The sequence below is a fragment of the Xiphophorus hellerii genome, chromosome 19 (genome assembly GCF_003331165.1).
Source record: "Xiphophorus hellerii strain 12219 chromosome 19, Xiphophorus_hellerii-4.1, whole genome shotgun sequence".
Lineage (NCBI taxonomy): Eukaryota > Metazoa > Chordata > Actinopteri > Cyprinodontiformes > Poeciliidae > Xiphophorus > Xiphophorus hellerii.
The window spans coordinates 25608810-25632732 of NC_045690.1; the positions used below are offsets into that span (position 1 = coordinate 25608810).

The following is a 23923-nucleotide window of genomic DNA, read 5'->3' on the forward strand; positions in this document are numbered from 1 at the left end:
TTCTAATTTTAATCTCAGAATTCACATTTCTGAGATTAAAGTCAGTATATTTTCCTCTGGAATGGGTTTTTTTTTAAGCATTATTATTATTTGTTTTTTTTGTCACATCTATTTGAAATCTCGTAGTTTGTTCATATTCCACTTTTCAGTCTTAAATTCTGCTGCCACTCTCTTTTTTTTATCAGAAAATCTATGACAACTCTTCTAAAAAAAATAGACGAATGTTGAGTCTTTTTCTAAATCTTCTGTCATAAGGTTTAACATTTAGCGCTCTAATTTGGACATGTAGAACCTCTCTGCTCACTTTACTCACTTTGGAGAGAATTTTCTGGAACATTTACTCCTGGCAACATTAGCGGCTGTCATAAAACTTTTCCCTTCATGGAAAAACCTACCAGAATAATTGGCTTTAATTAGTTTGTAAATGCCTTGGAAACACATGAAAGCTTGGTGGGCAGCAGGGATTTCTTCTGAGGATGTGGAAGGGTATTTTGTTTTTGGAAGTGGTCACTCTTTCTCATAATCAGTCGCTGCTGCTTCATAAACCTTACGGAAACATTAGAAACATGAAATGATATAAATGTTTTTTTCACACACAGCATTTCTGTTTTGGCTTAATCCTTAATTAATAGCAAATAATCACAGGTCTGGATTCTTCTGAATGTTTTTGACAGTTGAGATTAGATTAAAAAATATATATAAAACCGTTGTACTGAAAGCTGTTTGCGGTCAATACTGACATCATATTTGATTATCATAATTACCCGTTGAATTTGTCAGCCATTTTTTGCTGACTTATCAAAACAGAACAGGCATAGAAAGAGCCGTAATGATGTTCTAACAGTCCTGACAACAGGGATTGTCGAGTTTGGGGAAGTTTGTGTGACACTATCATTCCTCTCAGAGTAAGACATTCAGAAACACAGTTTCTTTCCTTTGACTAAGCCACAAGCAGGATCTCCTTTGTTTGTCAGCGAGTGGAGATTGTGGAGGTGGACGTCTCTGCCAAAAGTCTCAAGTGACAACAGCTCTCATGGCAGAAGTTAGTTTTCCGGATCTTTCTGTCGTATATTTTCCATATGTTTATGTTTTTCTTTTTCAAAGATATTATGCTTTAATTCATCTCCTCGGCCTCTATTGTCACTGGAGAATAATCACTAACCTGCTTCCTGTTTTGCTATTTTTATTTTTGGATTGAAGAATTTATTATGTGAGCCTGAACATCTTTGAAATATGTGTGATGTATTTAGTTTTTATAAATTGCAGGCGCTGAGATGAAGTTTGTAGTAGTGCAGTGTTTTACTATATCAAAATGGGGAATTTGATCTCTTTTTAAAAAATTTCTTCCACGTTAAAGGATTGGCTCAACATAGGAATTGATGGTACATATAAATATTTGCTAAATTAATCAGAAAGTTGGCCAGGCTGCCTGCAGTTGGTGCCACATTGGGTATTCAGCATGTGGAGTTGATTGAATCATCAGGGCAGACAGAGCGCCTGCATGGTGTAAAGTGAGATGAAACATTTGTATTCTAACATTTGACTAAAACATTCATATTAATTTTATAATTGTACATTATATGTGGGCCCGTCAGAACTGTGACAGTTTGCTGAATCTTTCTAAAAAATGTCAAAAAGATTAATAACAGCTTGGCTTTAACTTTCTTTATTCTCTGTGTTTTCAGTTTTAGTGATTGTCATGGTAACCATCCCCAAAATATCGCTTTCAAAGTCCATACCAAGGTTATAATAGTTTTGGGTTGTCATTTTAGTGTGCGTTTGCTTGTTTTTATTAGTTGTTGTTTGTGAAATATTTTTTTGTTTAGTTTTTATTAGTTAATAGTAGTAGCTTTAGTTGGTTCATATTTTGATAAATTTTTAGGTGCAGAATTAAAAAAAGGTCAAAGTACTGTATTGTGATTCTGTATTCATTGACTGGTGATGAATACTCAACAGAAGTTACCGTTTTCAAAAAATGGTGAACAACCAAAGGACTCTGGGGATTTTCTTCCAACCTTCTCAGTCGTCGTTTTGCAGACCAGCTTATGTCAACAGCTGACGTGAACCGCTTGTGTGTGGGGGGGTGGGGGGGGGGACTTCACAACAACTCGCAACACTAATAAATAGATTCATAAACATGAAAACAAAGGATATTACAGCTACAGTTTAAGTGTGTTTTAGTTAGTTTCTTCTTCCATCCGGTCCTCCCTGAACGAGGACACACATTCCTGGCTGCTCTCCAGTTCAGGCCTTCACACAGAGCAGTAGGAGGGGTTTGCAGAGGGGAACTCGCGTTTTCTCCCAGCCATGTGTGAGGCTCTCGGGAGCAGCCCGGGGTCTGGAGGAGGTCAGGCGCTCAAAATGAGAACAGCCACCGAAAAAAAACCTGTAAGAGGAGCAGCTCTGTAATTCTGACTAAGAGTTGGTATGGAACTAAATTTTGCCATAAACTTTGTTCAGAAAAAAAGAAAATTGAAGCTGAAAAAATACCCTTAAATCTGAAAAGTAGTTTTGAACATTTTTTCCAGTTTCAAATCTTTTTTTATTTTTCACATAATTTTTCAGTTCCGAATCGTTGTTTTTGATTATTATTATTATTATTATTAATTTTATTATTGTTATTGTTATTATTTTCAGTTTCAAATCTTTTCTTACAGTTCCAAATCAGGTTTTTCTTCAGTTCCAAAACAAAAAATATTTTCAGTTTCACTTTGTTTTTCTTTTAAACTAACTTATTGGCCCTCCATACGCGCTGTAACGCGATCTACCGGAGACCTGTGGAATGTCAGAAATGCTCCTCGCCGCTCAGCGCTGTAGGACACAGACGTTGTGTTTAAGAAGATCGAACACTGACGGTGACAGCGAGTGTTTGAAAGTGTAGTTTCTCTCCCTTGTGTGATGGATCCCACTGTCTCGCTGTTGCAGACGTCTGAAAAAGCGAGCTGCTGAGAAGGCCTCCGGTCCAAAGGTTAATGTCTCAGCTGCTGGAAGGTACGCTGTAGCAGGAATGCCTGTCGCTGTTGCCAGTGAGTTTCCTGTTGGCTTAGAAAACAGTCATTTACTTCTAGATAATAGTCATCTGTTCCTGCTTTTTGCTTTCTGAATCTTCCCATTCAGGGAAACTTTTTTTTATTTCCTTTTTTTGTCACACAGATAGGGATCAGTCATCTTACAAAAACATATTATTTACATTCTCTGACCTCAACTATTCCTGCTTTAAAGGGGCAGTATTATGATTTTTTTCAGTTTTATACCATCTAATAATGTTATTCCCTCATCCAAAACACAGCTGGAGTGTTGCTTCGATTCTTTCATGAATGTTTGAGGAATACTTTAATTTCCATGGCAACCACTCAGCTGTGCAAAACACCTCGATGGACCTGGCTCCGCCTTTGAGGACGAAGCTCCTTCTCTTATCTTCAGTTTCGAGGCTACCGAGCCTCCTCCTCACAGAGCGCCTCTTCCCCACTCAGCTCCTTCAGACTAGCCAGAAGCAATTAGCAAACACCTGGTGGAACTGAGCATCTGCTGAACTCACAATACGAGCTACTTCTCAGAGCAACGCTGGTAAAAACGTTGTTAAAGGGTCAGTAGAGGAGCCATGTTGTGATGACTTCCTGAAGGCGGAGTTTCACGAAGAGCAGGAGCTTCTTAAAGAGACAAAGGCCCAATTTCAAGCCATTAAATATCAAAGTCATATTTGATATAAATAGCACTTTTATAACAACTGAAGGTAACTTTATTGTGCTATTAAATGTCACTATGTGGCTGGAAACGCATAATACTGCCCCTCTGAACACATTTTATGATGTTAAATGCATCCAAAATAGTTGATTTATTTATTTATTTCATCGCCCAGTTTTTGCGAGATTTCGTCCATGACTGTGTCTGTCTGTGTTGTGCCTGCAAACTATCATATTCTTTCACTCAATAGTGCTTTTTGTTAAATAGGAGCTGGAGATGCCTTTCATCTGTATGACTGGCTTTAATGAGGAGCTGCTGGGTTCTTCAGCTAAACGACCTGCAGATCTTTGGGTCGGGATAACAAGACCTCCATCTGGTAGAGTCTGCAAATAATTTCTAGTGTTTGGTTTTGATTAGCTGAGCCTCAGGAGACGAGACTAATATGGAGATCAATAAAAGCCATAATGCTTGCTCACTTTGATAATAGAGTTTTGTTTGTTGCTTTAAAGTTGTAAAAAAAGAGACTTGTACTTGCAAAATCTAAAAGTAACCTGAAAGTATAAAATCTGAAGCTGAAAAAAGGAATTGTGAAAATTTAAACTTTTAAGGATAAACTGAAATAATTTGTCCTTTTTATTTTCTAATGGGAAAGTAGGAACACGTTACCAGAGCACAAACAGAGAAAGACAAGAAAAAACATGAATTTCTGATAAAATGTCGATTTGTTGTTTTCTTTTTTTACTAAATATCTGAGTTGAAGTGATGAAGACAAACACCATCCTATGCTTTAAATAACATTTTCAGAAGTATTAAAAATGTAAATGAATTCAGTTTGTTTGATACATTTTAATCTTAATTCGCTTTTTCAAGATTAACAATTTTTATGTTCAGACAAAAGTGATTAATTAGTTTATAAAAAGTCGATTGTTTTACCAACTTGACTGTTTGATAATTGTATATTTTTTGTATTATTGTTTCATTGTGGGTTTTTTTTTTTGGCATATTAACACAGAATCAGACATTTTCCTTTGACTTGGTTTTGCGTTGTGCAGATTCTACCTGATTTAGCTCTTGACCAGATTAAAATCTAAAATCTAGGAATTATGAGCCTCTCACTGTTGCTCTGTACAAAGAGAGCTGAAGAACCCATCAACGCTCTGTCAGTAGAAAGCAGATCTATACAAGTCAAACTCTGGAACTTTATGTTCACATTGACAAAGTATAGCTGCATTCAGAATATTTCACTTTTTCCTTACTGCATGTTTAGTACCAAAGCCGTAGTAATATATGGACTCACCAACCAAACAGTCAGTACTTCCACTGGACTGCCAACCAGAATAATATACACTGTAAGTAGAAAGACGTCCATATACTTTCCTTTGGTCATGTTTATGTTTTGGATTCTAGTTCTGCTTCCTGATTGGTTGTTGTTATGATTTCTGTGCAGACTCACTCGTTTTTACCTTGCAGGCAGCCATCCAAAGCTAAAGCTAGCTCTATGTCTAAACAGAGCAACCGCAGCAAAAGGTAATCTGAGGATACACAACTCATTTGGTAGATAGATGGTGTCTAAAACAAACATATATCACCTTGCAAAGTAACTATAAAACTGATCAATGGACTTGATGTGTTGGAGTGATGCATAATTGTGAAGTAGAAGAAAAAAGTCAGACTTCACATTTTCTATCTGACCACCTTCCATTCATCCATAGCCGTAATGAAATAGCCTGGATCAAAGCACATTAATGTAACATTATGCTGCTTCTACAAACTTCAAAAATGAAAAAAGTGACTATTAGCAAACAAAAAAACAAAAGCAATGATGTTGAACAGAACTGTAGATGTGATTATTTTGTCTAACATGCAGCGACTGACACATATTTTACATCTGAATATAAACCATGTTCATAAACTCAAGTTAGTTTTGTAGTGAACAGAGGAAACGGCACATACTGCACAAACATAATGAAAGATGGGATTGTTATTAACACCTTGGACTGGTTGTTCATCGGTTGCCAAGCAACTGAGGTAAACACAGATAACAAAGATCTACAAAATAAAGAAGAGATTTTTTGCATAAAAATCCTAACAAAAGTTCATCAATAACTAAGAAGGATGAGCCTGAGAGACACTGATGTCTTCAGTGCTACATACTTCATATGGATATATGAAATTATCATTTTTATTAGATTATTATTACTGTCTTTTTTCAGTGAAACTATATTTTCAATATTATTTTTTTTCCCAATTCTGTGTCATTCTTATATTTAAAATTTACACTGCAGTTTTGTGGCTGCTTATTAAAGTAATAATAAGTATTATTTTGTTACTGTTAGCTATTAAAATTTTAGCCGCTGCCAACATGAGGCGATAACAATTCTCCCTTCTTACATACCAAATATTTTGATTTCTAATTTCCTAAAAAAGATTAGAACTGATACATATTAGTATAGATGTGTGTCATGTCAAAAAAAAGACAAATGTATGAAAATGTCATTTTGGAAAAACTTCTACTGTCCTCTTTATATATCTTAGTGTTTTGTATCTCACTTCAACTTGGTTTGTTTTTGCCGTTTTGTTCCTGTAATCATTTGTGGGAAAATATTTTATTGTATCACATAAATGCCAACATATATATATATATATATATATATATATATATATATATATATATATATATATATATATATATATATATATCTCCGTCTGCCTCCCTCAGGTTGTACCTGGAGCGGCAGAAGAACCTGTACCTGCTCCGCTCTGTGGCGTGTTTGGGGTCAGAGGTCCACCTGGCGGCCTGCCCCCTTGAGTTCAACAAGCGAAATGCCACGGCGACCTGCGCCGGCGGCATGCCCGTCGTCGTGAGCTGCATGCCCGGCCCTCTGTTCATGCAAAACAGCTCTCTGAAAAAGAAAGTTAAAGTCTCGGTAAGGAGATCCTCAGGAACAGAAGGATGAAATTAAGGATTTTTTTTTTTTTCTTCGCATTTTGTTTCGCTGCAACTTCAATATATTTTACTTGTTTTGTGTGTGGACTGTTCTCTGAACAGATGAGACCAAAAAGTTTTCGCTGTATGTCAAAAATGATGTTATATAAGCTAGAGATTTAATGAGGAGCAGCAAAAGCAAATGAGGTGGATTAGCAGAACTTTCCAACAACTGATGATGTCGTCCAGAACATGTTGCTGTGGATTATCGTCTCTGCTGCCCAGATGTTGAGTTGTTAGCATTTTATGACAGCAACGGTGACTTCAGTCAGAGGCTTCTTTTGATTTGTGGTGAGACTGACTGCTGCTGGAGGCCCTTCCTGCCCACAGCATCAACACCCCAAGAACTTTCTGAGAATGAAATGAGTTGCATTTAATTCCCCTTTGAGATAAAGTAATTTTCAATAGAATTGAACTGAACGGAACTGAATCCAACTAAATTAAGTGAAGCTGAAATGATTTGAACTGAATCAAACTAAACTGAGCTGAACTGAACATACAGTCAGGTCCTCTCCATCCTATCAGATGGATTCATTTTTCAGATTTATAAAGCTGGTAGAAAAAAAGTCGCCCAATAGTTCTAATTCAGGAAGGATATATTTTGGAGATTTTTATTTATTAAATGTATCATCTTCCTTCCATTTCACAGTTAAGCCTTTTGGTCAATCTCCTCAAATATCAATAAAATACACTGAAGTTTGCAGGCATTTCATGACAAAATGCAGAAATGTTCAGGAATATGAATGCTTTTGTAAGGTGTTGTACCTCAGCGGCAGTAATGTCGTCTAAACTAAGTGGTTAGGACGTGCCAGACTGCTCCATGTTCACAGACTCACGCAGAAACGCGTTTCCATGTTGTCAGAGCAACGTGCGGCTGAAGGGCGGCGCCAGGCTGGGGGAAGGCCGGGTGGAAGTGCTCAAAGACAACGAGTGGGGGACGGTGTGCGACGACCGCTGGAGCCTGCTGTCCGCCAGCGTCGTGTGCCGGGAGCTGGGCTTCGGCAGCGCAAAGGAAGCTCTGACGGGAGCCCGCATGGGACAAGGTGAACACTGATGAGCAGAACGACTGCAACACAAACAACTGATCGCCACTGTACCTCTGAGCTCTGGTTGTTTGTGTAAATTGTAAATTCAATTTTGAGTTTTTTTTTTTGTTGTTTTTTTTTAGGATCATGTGAATATTACACAACATATTTAGAGCTACATCGTGAACTATTGTGCTTTTCTTGGATTCATTTCACCGACGAGTTTCACAGGGATTTCTGAAGTGTTTAAAATAACATATGCAAATCAAATTTTTTCTCTCTAATTACAAACTCTGATTCAATAATCTTGATGTCAAGATTCAAAGTGCAAGTATCACAGCAGCTGCTACGATTACAGAGGAAATGAGAATGGAACATAAAATCGTTTGGATTTTTCTGTCCCTCCGCAGAATTTTTTTTGGAGAATACTTTTTATGGATATTATGATTAAGATAAAACAATGGAAACGGCTTGATGGAGGAGCCGTGTTGTGATGACTTCCTGAAGGCAGAGTGACGGAAAGAGCAGGAGCTTCTTAAAGAGACAGAGGCCCAATTTCAAGGCATTAAATTGCTAAGTCAAATTTCTTTAAAGTCGTGTAAGATATATGCAAGATTTTTTTCTTACAACCGAAGGTAACATTATTTGATTGTGTTATAATTAAGTACCTGAAAAACACACGGCACCGGCCCTTTAAGAATTATCTTACGTCATTTCTCTGTGGAAACATTCGCAAACAAAAAAGTCTAGTGATGCTTCACAGGAAAACATCGAGGTCTACATGTGGAAATGTGCGTAATTATAATCTAGGACTTTCCTCAATAAGGTGTTTTGGGCAAACAGGCCAGAAACTCTACCATGGTAGAAAACAGGCCGTCTTTTCAGCAGCAGTTCTCGGAAACACCAGGAAGTAACTCTCTTCTCAGAGAAAGTTGGATCTGTTAGAGGAAGTGCTGTGGTCGGACTAACGTCTGACCAAACACTGGCTGGACGTGTCCGAGACTTTCTAATGGAAGTCAGAAGCACGAGCTGCTGAAGGACGGCCATTCATGGACGCTAGTGATGCAAACATGCTAAAAGTCCAGAATTCCTTCTTGGCACGTCCAATGAATCCCTCCATTTATGGCGTGTTCGAGGAGTTGACGCAGACAATGCCCTGCGGAACACTTATAAAGCATGAAACGTTTTATTTTATTGCAATATGCAATAATATAATACATCATTTTCTAAATTTTCTTGAAAATTGAGTGAGTCCAGGCTTTGCAGATCCACTTTAACTTGCAATAACAGCTGCAGGTATTTTGTTTCTGTTTTTTTTTTTTTTTTTTTTATACCAAAAAGTTGTTTTTTGATTACCATTTTTGAAACGACATAAAAAGAATGAAGCTTTTTTTTTATCTTTATAAAATAGCTTAAATGAAGCTTTTTTTAAAAAAAAAAAAAATCTTTATAAAATAGCTTAATCTCCTACAGATTGTGTGAACATGAATTTTGACGTCTCACCATAGATCCACAGTTAAATTTTGGGCTTTACTTTGACTGTGCCATCCTCACATTATTCTGCTTTAATATAAGGCATTCTCTGTCAGCTGGTTTAGAGTCTGTTGCCTAACTTAAATCCTTCATGTCTCTAAAATAATTTTTCTCTATATTGTCTTTACTGAACGGGAATTAATAAAAAATATAAGGGTAATTATTAGGTGACATGTTGGTCATTAGTTGCACTGCATTTATGCGTAGAGATGTTTAAGTAAAAGTGTATTAGCAAAAATGCTAACCAACGCAAAACTTTTCAGACTTTTATTTTGAAGCTACGCATCCTGTCTTCCCCGCTTCACAATTATTATGCATTATGCTGGTCAAACGCCCAAAATAAAAACAGATGCATTGACGTCAGTCATTGTGATGTTTTGGATGTTTTTTCTCTAAAACAAAGTATAATTTCCCATTGCTCCTTGAACTGGTCTGACCTCAGATTATATCTTTTCCCAGGAATGGGTCCGATCTACATGAACGAGGTGAAGTGTGTCGGGAACGAGAAGTCGATCTGGAACTGCCCGTTTAAAAACATCACGGCGGAGGATTGCCAGCACACGGAGGACGCCGCTGTTCGCTGCAACATCCCGTACATGGGCCAGGAGAACTCGGTCAGACCGAACCGCCTCACCCACATGTTCATTTCAACTGTTTGGATGCTTCATGTTACGTTGTTTGGTTTTAGATTAGCAAGTAAAAAATGACTTACTGAGTTTTTCACACCAGGTTGTATTAGTTTAAGATTTTTATAGAATAGCAGAATGGAACAAACTTCTGAAATATCTGTTGTTCCCATTCCTTTTAGTGCATTCATTTGTGTTTATTACCAAGTACATCTAAAAGAAAACTTTAATATTATGAAAAAGTTTAATAATTGTCACCTTTCACAATGTGAAAAATAAATAGATTTATGACGCGTAGAGAGAAATATTTACAGCCTTTTTATCTTGTTGACCACGGAGAACAGATAAAACCCAAAATTCAGTGTCTCAGAAAATTTGAATGCTACATTAGAACAATTAGAAATGTCTAATTTGCTGATTGGGATGTGTCACTATGACTCTTATAATATATGAATTCAGCTTCTGGAGTCAAAAAATATTATTTTTCACAATATTCCATGTTTTTTAGATGTACTTGTACATAGATTTGCTACTCTAACACTAGTCTGTTACAGAAATGTGAGATGCAAAGCTAACTGCAGGAGCTACTGAGCTAGTTAACTAGTTAGCTAACTACAAGAGATAGTTAACTAGCTAGATAACTGCAGAAACTACATAGCTAACTGCCGGAGCTAGTTAGCTAACTGCAGAAGCTAACTGTGGTTAGCTAACTTTCAAAAAAACTTGCATCTGTAACTTACTAATATTTCAACTCTTTTCAAATTATGCTCCTCGAAAAACATATTTTAAGGTAATGTATTAGTGAAGGCATTTGTTAACAGTGCTTGATTTTCAACTTGCACAGCTTCATGTTTTGTTTTTTATTGACCTGATCTCCAGTAGATGCCACAAATGGTTTGTGTAAAATTTCCCCTTTCGTCAATGAAAGGAACAAAAATAAAATCTTCACTAGTAACTTTGAGCTTTTACACAAAACATAAGAAATATTTCTGACCAAACCCAGAGCTTCCTTTTGTTTCAGGAGGATTTCTGAGGAATCTGCTCCGTCTGTGTCTACGCTCTGCTTTGTAGCATGTAGCATGTAGCCTAACCCCCTGGTCTCACACAGATCCGGATCACAGGCGGACGGAGCCGCTTTGAGGGCCGCGTGGAGGTGCTGAGCTCTGACGCTAACGGGACGGAGAGCTGGGGTCTGATCTGTGGTGAGACCTGGACCACCAGGGAGGCCATGGTAGCCTGCAGGCAGCTGGGTTTGGGCTACGCTAACCAGGGCCTGCAAGTAGGTTATTAACAAAGACAATTTGCTGCTGCAAAGCAAATGTTTGCTTTCTTTTGATTTATATTGCATATGCAAATTTAATGTACTGTCAGATGGGCAGTTTGTTTGTTTTTTTTAATGTTATGGTGCGTTCTTTCTGTAGAACCAGTGCAAAACTAACATATTCTCACTATGGCCATAAATGGATGATGCATTTGGACTTCTCTTCTTTTTCAGTGTAGAACAAATTATGCACCAAACAACTTGGATACATTTCAACAAGAAGAATTAGCTCCAGAATTAGATTACAGACTTCCTCTGATCCTCAAAATTAACTATATTAACACAAAAAATGGATAATGTCCCTCTGTAAGTTTAAAGAGAGACACTTTTTATTATTATGAATATTTTTATTTTTTCATCATCTTTCATCAATATATCCTGCTTACGTATTTTTCCACAAGGTCCAAGTGAATAAGAGAACCATATTTTGTAGCACAAACTTATTGTATGAAAATATATATTCACATTCCTACACAGGAAAGAAAACCTTTTGAAGCCATTAGCACAGTGATGTCATAATTCCGCCTGGATATTTGACCAATCAGAAATGGTTTTATTTAAATTATGTGGTTCCATATAGACGGATTTTAACCATAGATGGTCCACAAACTGTCAATAACAGAGTCTTTGTGCATCCTTAAAAGATCTTTAAAAAGTCTTAAATTCATTCAAGAAAATGTAGGTTGGTTTTAAATACGTTAAACACAGGTCTTAAATTTGGTCGTGGTTGGACTATTTAGTGTCGTGTATTCTAACTAGGTTTTTTCTTGCAAAACTTTTCCATTAGGCAAACGTTTGAGTCGTGCGCAGACATCTTTACTCACTCGGTTCTGTGACTCAGGCAGGTTAAATCTGCTGGTAACAAGGAGCTGCTAACACCTGCTTACTAGCTAGCAAACAAACAAGCCATTAGCAGCTAGCATATGGCTTACTGGCTATCTAGTTAACAAATAACCTAAACCTCTAGCTCTCTAGCTAGCTAGCCGGCTAACTAAAGAGCCATGTTCGATGTGAGAAGCACAAAACTGCTATCAAGAGCCACAAAAGAGTTTTGGTCCCCTACATTCCTCCTGTACATCTCTGTCATGATATAAGTCTTACATTTTATTCATAATGGTCTTAAAAAGGTTTTACATTTGAGTTATGAAACATGCAGAAACCTAAATAACATTCAAAAGCTTAATTTCTAACCCACTTTCCCCCATTTCAATCCCTGTTTTGACCTTTAAGCAACTAAATAAACACTACAAAATGAGGAATACAAACTACATCCTGAGAAAAGTCCGAATAAAACCAATTGTTTGCTGATGGCTACAAAACCAGTGTGGTTTCTCTGTTTAAAAAGGGCTTTGACACTTTATGTGTGGAACAGAGGTTGAATACTAATCCAAACTCTTAATAAAACCTTAATGAGAAAAAACAAAGAACATTGTGGTTTCTCTATGCTTTAAGGGAATTGAACATTTTACGTGTTGAACGCTAATTCAAACTCTTAAAAACTTAAATGAGAAAACCAACAAACAAACAAATAAAAACAGTGTGGTTAGTCAACATTTTACTGAGGATTCAATACTTAACCTAATATAATTGGACCTGTATACGTATATTTGGACCTGTACGTATAATTTTGACACTAGGCGCAATAATTGAAACATTTGGACTCTCTTCTTGTTATTTAAATGTATTGAGGTAGTTTCTAGCAGAATCCTTCCACCATGCAAAAAGAACTGTTCAAATCTATCTGTAAGAAGCTAAAAATGTATCTGACATCCACGGCCACGTTGAGGGTGTGTAAACGTTCTGCTTCTGTTCGAAGAAAAAGAAAACCGCATCATTTCGGCCTGACTCTAAGGTCTGACTGCAGCCTGTTTGGCAGCAGCGACCGGAGTGTGTTAACCGTCACGTAACAATGTGTCTGGGAATCTAATGTTGTTGGTCAGCCGCTACTGATGTCTGTGAATTTACTGCGTGGTCAAATATACGACACTGGGAGTCATTTAATTACATCAAGAGGCTTTGCTTAATTCGAATGATAAATAAATGTCGTTTTTTAAAAATTATTATTTTCATTATTAAAGCTGCAGTATGTAACTTTTCTAAGAAATATTTTTTTACATAGTTGTTGAAATTGTCACCATGTCGCGAAAATATGGCATGACAGAAAACTTGTGAAAAAATTGAGTTCCTCTTACTTTTCCTAGTGCTAACTACAAACAAGCAATCAGAGAAAGGAGGTGGGCCTTAGCGCTGTAAATCACATAGCTCGCTGCTAAGCTAATGCTAAGGCTAGTTAGCATAGCCACCTATGACGGCAGATAAATGTTTTTCTGTGATGGTAAATTGTTTCTCCGCCATTAGGATATTTAGCAGGGCATACATGAGTTGATTGACAGCTCTAAGACCCTCCTCCTGGCTGTGATTGGTTGTTTTGGGGGCATTTCTTTAAACGGCAATGGTAACTCAGAGAGGATGTGAAGGAGATTGATTGAATGATTTATTTATTTTTTCACAACCAACTGTCACAACATGGTCCCAGTTTTAGCAAATATGTTTATGGTTCTATACAGTATTATTATAATTATGCATATGCAATATATATCTTTCTGGACATGGAATATTTACATAGTCGCCACAGGCCTGTTCCATGTGGAAGAGCTAAAAATAGCCCCATGCAGAGCTTCTAATCAAAGTCAGAGCTGCTCACCACTGTGACCTCATGTGGAAACCACGGCGATCCCCTGGGCCTCAGCAGACTAACCAGCACATTTTCCGTCGACTGTATATAAACACCGGGTAGTCTTTAGTTTAGACGGGTCGCAGACAGGACAGGAAGCTTGTCCCCCGTCTGACTCCCAGCAGGACGCTTCCACAGATCCGGATAGCGGGCGGCAGAAGCAGCTACGAAGGCCGGGTGGAGGTTCAGGTTGGGTCCAAGTGGGGCACACTGTGCAGCACAGGCTGGACGACGAAGGAGGCCATGGTGGCCTGCAGGCAGCTAGGGCTCGGCTACGCCATGCACGCCGTCACCGTGAGTAGGAGCTGAAAATGTGTGGCACAGCTAGAAAACAAATGTTTGAAGCCGTTTCATCCCCCAGTAGATGAGATAAGCAGGCAAGCTAAAACACTTAGCAACGATAGCTCATTATTTTTCCACATCTGATCATGCTAAATTGATTGAAAGGTAAAGATTTGCACCAACAAGTTGATGAGGATCGGAGTAAACAACTCAAATATTTGGAAGTCATCTTATATGAAGGATGATCACAGTAGAGGTTATGAGAGTCACAAAAAACAGAAGCTAGTAAGCTAAAAATGAATGTTTTAGTTGTTTAATTGAGATGTAGAGTCAGTCACAGTAACAATAAAAAAAACATGATTCTGGGCATTGTGAAATAATTACTTGAATCTTCTGGTTCTTACGTTAAAATCATTTGACTTAATTCCCAAAATGAATCCAAAGCACAGAAGTACTGTATATGATACATCACCTAAAAAAACAATATCCTGACCACTTCCAAACTTTTACAATGCAAATGTCAATATAATAAAAAACAATGTCTTATGACAAACCAACAGAATGAAGCAGGTCATTGTGCAGCCATGTCTTTGCGCCACTTTATTTTCAGTTCATGCAAAGAATAGCGAGTGACAGTGGGGGGCGCCATCTAATGTGCCAACAGCAGAGCTAATTTTTAGCTTAGCACTTTAGCGTTTTTGCTAACTGTGAAGATGTTTAGCGCACTGAGCTTCCCCTAAATGAATTTTTCCAAATAAATTTTTAAGTGCTAATTCACCTGACTGCTTTGTAAACTTCCAGTTGGATAAAGTTTGACTTCTGTGTTGAAGTTTTGGCTAGCGGCTGTCTTCACGTAGCTAGCCGTTTATGCTCACGCTCTCATTTACCGCAGGGTGAAGTTCGGTTTTCCCTCCTCACTTTCTCATTTTGTTTTCCCCAATCACTTTATTTAGAACAAAATAGAACAGACAGAAGAATAGAAGATATAAACATAAATTCAACATAATAATAGACATAATGTCAACTGAAATCCCAGTGTAATACCTTAATGTATGTGGTTGTGTTGTACATAAATGTTTTTTTTAATGAAGCGATGTGCCTTTTGTATTTGAGTAAATATTGAATCAATATCTGGTTTATTGGGTATTTATTAGCGTCTTTAGTATTATTTTTAAATTGTAGCACTTTTTCCAGCTGAAGGTTGTCTTGAACTTTTTGTCTCCAGTCAGCAGCCAAGTCCTGCACATCTGGTTTACAGAGCTGCCACATAAAACCTGAACTCTGAGGCGCCGCGTGTGAATCTGTCCTGATCACCATGCACTGTTTCTCTCTCTTTCTTTTGTTCGTTCGTTTCTGTGTTATCTTTTTTTTTTTTTTAACCGCCGGTAAGGAAACCTGGTACTGGGACAGCAGCAACGTCACAGAGATGGTGATGAGCGGCGTGAAGTGCACAGGAAGTGAGATGGCTCTGAGCCAGTGCCAGCATCACAAAACCGTCAACTGCCAGAAGGCGGCCGCAAAGTTTTCAGCAGGAGTCATCTGCTCAGAGAGTGAGTTAAAGCCCCGGAAACAACCAGAAGGGGGCAGTAACTAGTTACATTCGCTGGAGTAACTGTTAATCACTTTCAGGAGTATTTTTACTGACGCTGTACTTTTCACTTTTACTTGATTAACTTTATGATGAAGTATCGCTGCTCTTAGTTGAGAATTATTTCTGGATACACTCTGTTGGTAACTTTATTAAATGAAGAACAAACTTATTTTAGCCATTAATACACCATAAAAAAATTAGTTTTTGTCAAAGTTTCATAAGTTTCAATTTAAAGAAATGTTTCTTTTGCCTGATTTTGTTATTTTGTAATTATTCAATGAATTATTTTCATTTTGGTTGTTGAAATACCAAAACTTCCATATAACTTTAGATTTTGGTCCGTCTGATGATGTAATTTTTAAATATTAACTGATTAATGTTTTGATCAGTTACTCAGTATTTTTCTAAATACCGCCTCACCCACATGTTCATTTCAACTGTTTGGATATTTTTTAACTGCAGAAGCTAACTGTAGTTAGCTTACTTAAAAAAAAAAAAAACTCACGTACTAATATTTAAACTTTTCAAATTGTGCTACTATAAAAACATATTTTAAGATAATGTATTAGCGGAGGCATTTTTTTAACAGTACTTAATTTTCAACATGGAGTATTTATACTTGCACAGCTTCATGCTGAAGAAGTTAATTTTTGGGTCTCTGGAAGCAACAGGAAGTGTCTTCCACAACAATTCACACACACATTGTTCCACATATTAATGCTTTAGTATAAAATGTTGATGCTTTAGAATGAAATGTTGAAATGAGACAGTCCCTCAGCCCAGTCTCTGTCCCCCCCCCCTGCGTGTCCAGCCGCCTCCGACCTCGTCCTGAACGCCTCCCTGGTGGAGCAGACGGTCTACATCGAGGACCGTCCTCTGCACATGCTCTACTGCGCCGCCGAGGAGGACTGCCTGTCCAAGTCTGCGGCCAAAGCCAACTGGCCGTACGGACACCGGCGGCTGCTCCGCTTCTCCTCCCAGATCCACAACGTCGGCCGGGCCGACTTCAAGCCCAAAGCCGGGCGCCACTCGTGGGTGTGGCACGCCTGTCACGGGTAACGTACAACGTAAAGTCGGATATGAATTTGAACGCAAGACACAACGAGCAGGAAACGATGAAAGATATGTGTGACAGAGCAAACATAATATTATTATTACTTTTTTGTGGTCAGTTAAAATATCTTTTGAAGGAAGGAAAGAAACAAAACAAACAGCCAGTTATAATGGGATGAACTGGATCTACGCTTGTGTGTTAGAATGGCCTAATCAAAGTTTCCACAGGTGGGCTCAATAAAGTGACAGATTTTTCTGTTTCTTTGTTTGTGAAGTGATTTGAAAACCTTTCATCTCTTGTCTACTTTGAGGTTTGTGGCTGTAACATGACAGAAAATGTAAAAAAGTGAATATTTTCGACAGCATCAACTAGTTCATTAACTGCTGTAAGTTACAGAAAACAATAGAGCAACGTAGCAACAAAATACCACAACTTTCAACATTATGTTGACCTTGAAGTAGATGACTTTCTGGTTTGAGTCTAATTCATGCCGCTCTGACTTTTCACCCAGCCACTATCACAGCATGGACGTCTTCACCCACTATGACCTGCTGAACGCTAACGGCAGCAAAGTGGCAGAGGGCCACAAAGCCAGTTTCTGCTTGGAGGACACAGAATGTCAAGAAGGTCAGTCTCATGCTTTGACTAGACAAGGTTACAATCTGGAAAAAAGAAGAAAAAAAGAAAACATTTTATTTTATGTGATCGTCACCCAGAGAAGAACTTTGCTTATGACTGTAAATTATACAGATACTTATTTATTTGTATTCCATTCATGTGGACCATTATTTATGTCCTTCTCAGTAATAAGTGGATAATAAGAGCAATCAAAACTTTTCATGTTGACCAGTTACTTTGTTGTGTTCACTGATGAGCTCTAAGTATTTACAGTTGGTTCAGGTCCGTCAATGGTAAATGGAGCTTTTCCTGTCCTTTTGACAACCCAAAGCACTTTAGAAATTGATTGGTACCAACATGTGACAAGAGGAAACTGAAATCAAACCCACAACCTTCCGATTGGAAGACAATAACTCTACCTACCCACTGAGCCGCCGTCTTCCATCCAAAGATTTTCAATCACCTCTTTGAAAAAAATTATATTACCTCCAATCTGAAGAAACATGCTGATTAAACCTAACTCTGCCAACGGTGTGGATAGTTTGGGTGAGCCGTGAGCGTTCAGTTGATGTCTTTAGGCTCCCACGGTAACTCCCACTCTTTATCCGTATCGATCAGGTATTTCCAAACGATACGAGTGCGCCAACTTTGGCGATCAGGGCATCACGGTCGGTTGCTGGGACTTGTACCGCCACGACATTGACTGCCAGTGGCTTGACATCACGGACGTCAAACCTGGAAACTACATCATGCAGGTGAGTGTGTGGGGTTTTATGTGGAGCACGCAGCCTGCCAGGTGCCGGCGTGACCATGTTGTATCACAGATCTTTCTTCCTTCAAATTCTCTGGTGACTAAGCGACAGAGTTGCACACTGGCCACAAACCATCAACTCATCAGCTGCTGTTCCCAGGCAGCAGCTGATGAGTTGATGATCCTTCTGCTAGAAGGATATTTGAAATGGGGAAGAGTAGTGAACCGAGTATTGAGCCTTGAGGAACCTCATAGTTTGAGACCATCCAGATTCTGCGTGATATTGAATGTGTTGTCAATATGGTGTGAAGGGCACTCAATGTATCGGTCGACAAATTGGCTCCTTAATTTTGGGTGATTGACAATCGGCCGATACTTTCATGTGAAACCGATCTTATCCAGTGATCTTGACTATCTCCGCAAAGATCTGAAAATCCAAAAATTGATATCAGTAAGGATCTTTTTTAAAGATTGGGTATTCGGCCAGAAAAATGCAATTGTTGCACCCCTACTATAGACGGTACTTGAAGTCTAAGCCGTTATCTCATTCAACATGACATGGCTGTCATAGTTCAGGATCTTTCTACAAAGATCTCTCAATGACGTTGAGATGAATTTTAAAAGTTGCAACTTTTGATTGATTACTTCAGCGTAGCCAGTCTTCGTCGTCTATCTCTGCTTTTTCTTGCCCGTTCAGGTCGTGATCAATCCGAATTACGAAGTGGCCGAGAGCGACTTCACAAACAACGGCATGAAATGCAACTGCAAATACGATGGACACAGGATTTGGCTCCACAACTGTCACATCGGTAGCCACTCAGGAACAGCCAAACTGCTCAAACGTTACGTAAAACTTGTTGAAACTCACTAAAGCTGCCACCTTTTCTAATGTCTTCCAGGCGACGCATTCAGTGAGGAGGCAGAGAAAAGATTTGAGAAATACCCCGGACAGATAAACAACAGGATCTCCTAACTATAGACGCCGCCTCCGCTGTGGGATGGATGAATAAAAATCTGTCTCTGTATTTCTATTTGTTTTCAGGTGCTTACATGAATCCCTATAATATTCCTTCATAGTTGTTTTTATACTTGAATATTCAAGTGGTTATGATTATGTCCTCTAGTTTAATGTGAGTCTGTACTTCCTTTTTTTTTTTTTACAAATTCAGATTTTAGAGTTTTACAGTCGATGTTTGACACGATGTACAATCCTCTATTGAATGTTTTAGTTGCAAGGCCTGAATGAAGCTTTAATGTTTTGGTATTAAACGTATAACAAGATTTATTTGCCTTTAGTATGCAGAGTCCAAACATGGAACCCAATACACTCATATTTAGTTTGTTTTAAGCAACCGAAACATGACCCAAAGCCCCAGAGATCTGATTGAGTTTGTGGTTTCAACAAGAAAAATGAAATGGTAGAACTACTTTTTCAAGGCACTGTAACCCCAGGAAGGGAACAAATTTACCAAGATGCAGTTTTATCAGTGTTCTAATGCCACCAAACTGTATGTACTGTACAACAATGACCTGTTGTTTTACTCCAGTGAGCATTTTGCTACAATTTGATCAGTAAATGTGATTTAAACGCAAACCTTTACAAAAACATCCAGGGTTTTCTGTCTCCCATCCCAATTTTGGTTATGCAAATTTGAGTTTCTTGTATGTTAGAACTGCTGCGATATTTTGTGAATGTATTTATTTCCGGTATGCGTTTATCAGCAAGTTTTCTCTCCAGTTCAAAGCCGTGCGTCGTTCCAGGCTGGGTTTAGCTCAGCCTCATAGTCACAGACGTTCCTCTGCATTAGCAGAAAAAACTAACGAAGATGTGTGTTTGTATTGCTGATATAACCACACTTGTTATATATAACAAGTGTGGTTATATATGTGTGCAACCACACTTGCATCAAATAAAGCTCAATTGAATGATAATTCTGCATTTTATATATATATATAATCAGTTTTCTGTTTTTACCCCATCTTCAGATCTCAGAATGTGATTAAACATGAGTGATGTTCTGACTGTGTGAGTTCCTCTGGTGTTTATGGGTTCATCCCAATCCACTGATTATCCCAGTCTCCATTAACCACGGCGGGGCAATCCCATTAACCCCTCTTACCAATCACATTAACCATGTGCACAGCTTCACACCAGCTTACTAATGGCAGTATGAAGCAGCAGTATTGTTATCCACCTGAGAAGAAGTAAGTCTAATCCAGTTTAGATTCGTCTAATGTATAAATACAAAATGAAAGTGTTTCTAGTCCCGTTCTCATCAACTACCTGGGATTAAAGGTGTTATTGATTTGCTCAAAGGCTGAGGCAGGTTTCTGGAGGGTTACCTCAGATCATCCTCATCCCATAAACATGCTAACCTAGGCTGATGGAAGATTAGCAGACGAGTTGTCGAGCATGAGCTGGTCCGTGTTGGTTTGAGGTCGTAGCATCCAAACAGCAGAACTGCAGGAAGTGTTTGGGTTCCGTTGCCAAGCTAAACTTCAAGAAAACGTTTTTTAATACAAGAACTTAAGTTGTTTTTCATGATTATTCAGAAAGTGTTCAGTTTGTAAGCTCCTCTTTGTTGTTTCTTTGTCTTGAAGATGTTCACTAATATTCTCCAAATTATAAAAGAAACTGACAAAACCAGAACAAAAAGAGAAAACGTTGCATTTCGTGCAGTTGTGTTTCCTAACACAGTTATTAGAATATGTCAGAATTATTTTACAAATATCTTTCTGACATATTCTGACAGAACATGGTTAACATTTAGAAATTAATAAAGTCTGATGCGTATGTTACACATCACGTTTTTATACTTTTATGTTGAAAAAGAAATTTTTTTTACAATAATATACACTTCCAGGTGGAGGCATGAAGTGGTTTTCAGAAAACATTAAATGGATGACAGAAGTCTGATCCGAGTCTTGATGGGGGGGAAAAAAAACAAAAAAACACACACATATGTGAACTCGGCCGTTTCACTGCAGCACCGTCCTTTTCACCACTTTCCCCTCTTTGTCGATGGCAAAGTTGTAATTCTTTGGATTGTCCAGCGCCTCCTCGATTCGCTGATCCAGGTTCTCCAAGGTGACGAAGTTCTTAGCCTCGTCCTGTTAGCATTCAAAACAAATAGCACTGTGAGATTAACTGGAGTTTAATATTTGCTTTGTTTTATTTTTTTTTCCTCCTGGCTTATTGTTTATTTTACTGACTATAACTGAGGCTCGTGTGTGTGTGAGATGTTTTTACCTGCAGCTTCAAAATCTCTTCCTCTTTTTGCCTGATGAACTCCTGCTGCTCCTGTTCCCGCCTAATGGCGGCTTCCATTTTCTTCCTCTCAGCTTCCTCCTCTTCCTGTTGGATCCTTAATACTCTAACGTGAGAGGATTGAACAGAGTTGATAAACTGAAACAGACGCCATCCTAATCTTGAATCGTTTCTTTTCGGTCTTCCCTACCTGGCTTTCAGTATCCGCAGGTTTTCCTGATTATTCCAGTCCATCAGGGCGCGATGCTCCTCCTCTTCCTGCCTTGCCCTCTGTTCAGCCTGGGAGCCCATCTCCTCCTCGTACTTTTTGCGCAGCACCCCCTCCCTGAACTCCATCCTGACAAAAGAACACCATTTTAAGTGTCAAGCCAGCATCATGTACTTGTTTTAGTTATAGTTTTGTGTTTTTTTTTTTAAAAATCTGACAGATATAAATAGTTACAATCTTGTAATTCCTTCATTTCTTGTTGGGTTTAAAACTACTGACTCTGTCAAATAACATGCAGGACATTTTTTCTGTTGCTCGTGCAATAGTTATTAAAAAATCTGAATCCGTTGAAGCTGAAATCGTTTGGCCAGATCTAAATTGTATTGACAAAAAAACCTCATTGGTGCGCTCCTAATGAACGTGAAAGAGAAACTGACCCTTTTTTAAAAAAACACTATTGGCCTTTACTAATCAGTAAATTGACAGGAAATAGGAGAGAGAAGGGAAAGACATACAGCACGGGGCAGAGACCGGGAATCGAACCCGGAACAACCGCACCGAGGGCAACAACTTCTGCGCGCCACACCAATTGAGCCACCGAAATATACCCAATTAAACATTAGTTTAAAAATGTGTGTAAAAATATGTAAAAAGATTTTTTTCCCAAATTTTAATAATGAGTGATGCGTGTTTTGTATGCAATATGCAAAATATAAGCACAAAATAACTGGTAAATCTGGTCGTCCTGCATTAATTTTCGGGTTAGTTTAACAGTATTTAACTTGAAATAATTCAACAGTGTTTCTGACCGAAATGTCACCCCTGACCTCCAGGTAAACGTACCGAAGCGCCCTCATGATGAGCTCGTACTCCGAGTATCTCTCCTTGAGCACCACCATCTCCACCGGGTCGACGGGTGAAGGCACTTTAATCCGTCCTTCTTTGGACTTGGCCACCGGGTCGGTCCGGGACTTTCGGCCCCGGACAGCCTCCACGAGCACGGCGCTCCTGGGCGCGAGGAGCCGGGCAGCCTGGACGCTCCGTCCCCCGATGACCTGGAACATGGCGGTAGCTGTAAAGACCTAGTTAGTAACTGTTCCTGATACTTTAAAGTATTGCAGTGTTTAACTAGCAACAAAATTTAACATTGAGAGGCAAGCGTTAGAGACACAACATGGCAGCCATGTTTGTGTCCTATGACAAGCGGAAGTAATTAAAATACGGATGTTTGCTAGTTCTTTTACTGCCATCTGTCGGTGATGCTGATGTATAGCGCTTGGTATTGTTTAGAGCTCTAGAGCTAGCTCTTTATGTTGAATATATTTATTAGTTGAATGTTTGCGGGCAAATATGAACTTTTATTTTTATTCACCATTTTAGTTTAATATATTTAAGCATAAGTTTTTTATATTAAGGAAAAATAACAAAATACGAAACAGTAATTTTTATCTTTACACCGACAGTATCATGTAAGTATTTTGTGTAAATATTTGAGAAAATGTCTCAGTAAAGTATTTTTGAGAAGGGGGTTTCATGTTGCAAAAACAAACACCAATGCATTGTATGGCATTCTATCTAACTGATGGGTTAGATTCAAAGAAAGAGGATGTATAACAGAGAGTACATTTTAGTCCAAATTTGATTCTAAATATCCAGATGGGTTGCATATTCTTAATGGTAACAAGTTGTTCTTGACTCATCATAACTTCTATGTTGTTAGGTGTTATTTTTGTTGTTACTCACAGGAAAAAAATCATGCTTTCTTCTTCTTTCAGGGAAACATCTCCTCCATTGTTACAATGTCTGTACCTTGTGACAGCTGAAGGACTGTGCTGATGTTTCCAATTCCCTAAGTGAAGTGGAGTACATCAAAAAGTTGCTTACTCGTGTAGTCATATTACTGCATCTGCAGTCAACTGTGCATTCTGTTTCTTTCCTCGGGATTTAGAGTTATTGTTAGAAGTTATTTATGATACTGCAGGCCGTCTGTCAACTCAGTACAAATCGATAAGTGCTTTGGTGTGTCAGTCCTTCAGTGCAGACACTGTAAGTGGGAAGAGATGCAAGCAGGATGCTTTACTATTGTAGTTTGCTACATTTCTCTTGCTGTTGGTGCCGTACATTATCTAAAACATATGAATCAGAAATCTCATAATATGTTTCTCGTGCCAGATAATCCAGTCAGGTGACAAACAGAAGATGCACATGTCTTCTTTTATCTTTATGGTTTGGAATATGGCTA

General features: G+C 38.4%; 3 protein-coding genes across 4 annotated transcripts in view; 1 reads left to right on the top strand and 2 right to left on the bottom strand.

Annotated features, from left to right (window-relative positions):
• loxl3b (lysyl oxidase-like 3b) overlaps positions 1 to 20137 on the top strand; it is a 30442-nt gene extending 10305 nt beyond the window's left edge. The window contains exons 5-16 of one of the 2 annotated variants that reach the window (XM_032546498.1): positions 2926 to 2991; positions 5155 to 5211; positions 6404 to 6611; positions 7533 to 7713; positions 9688 to 9842; positions 10963 to 11133; positions 15582 to 15741; positions 16594 to 16837; positions 17348 to 17463; positions 18073 to 18209; positions 18903 to 19014; positions 19105 to 20137. In XM_032546498.1, the coding sequence (XP_032402389.1) occupies positions 2926 to 2991; positions 5155 to 5211; positions 6404 to 6611; positions 7533 to 7713; positions 9688 to 9842; positions 10963 to 11133; positions 15582 to 15741; positions 16594 to 16837; positions 17348 to 17463; positions 18073 to 18209; positions 18903 to 19014; positions 19105 to 19178 (1681 nt within the window). In that variant the 3' untranslated portion in view covers positions 19179 to 20137. The remainder of the gene's footprint in view (positions 1 to 2925; positions 2992 to 5154; positions 5212 to 6403; positions 6612 to 7532; positions 7714 to 9687; positions 9843 to 10962; positions 11134 to 15581; positions 15742 to 16593; positions 16838 to 17347; positions 17464 to 18072; positions 18210 to 18902; positions 19015 to 19104) is intronic. The other variant, XM_032546499.1, reaches the window with a different exon arrangement.
• LOC116708618 (MAP/microtubule affinity-regulating kinase 3-like) overlaps positions 1 to 23923 on the bottom strand; it is a gene marked incomplete at its 5' end in the record, with an annotated part of 485947 nt that overhangs the window by 34376 nt on the left and 427648 nt on the right. The gene's annotated exons all lie outside the window — the stretch shown is intronic.
• mrps26 (mitochondrial ribosomal protein S26) lies at positions 21011 to 22875 on the bottom strand. Its single transcript, XM_032546544.1, has 4 exons — positions 22525 to 22875; positions 21664 to 21810; positions 21456 to 21579; positions 21011 to 21316 (listed from the first exon to the last, which is right to left on the bottom strand). Exons 1-4 carry the CDS (start codon positions 22743 to 22745, stop codon positions 21185 to 21187), a joined length of 624 nt encoding a protein of 207 aa, XP_032402435.1. The 5' UTR covers positions 22746 to 22875; the 3' UTR covers positions 21011 to 21184.

Bases quoted from the DNA above. Each gene is read 5' to 3' on its own strand.
- mrps26 (XM_032546544.1), bottom strand. From the start codon at position 22,745: ATGTTCCAGGTCATCGGGGGACGGAGCGTCCAGGCTGCCCGGCTCCTC. The intron at 21,811-22,524 runs GTACGTTTACCT...TTCTTTTGTCAG, and splicing joins CTCATCATGAGGGCGCTTCG to GATGGAGTTCAGGGAGGGGG. The intron at 21,317-21,455 runs GTAAAAACATCT...GAATGCTAACAG, and splicing joins AAGAGATTTTGAAGCTGCAG to GACGAGGCTAAGAACTTCGT.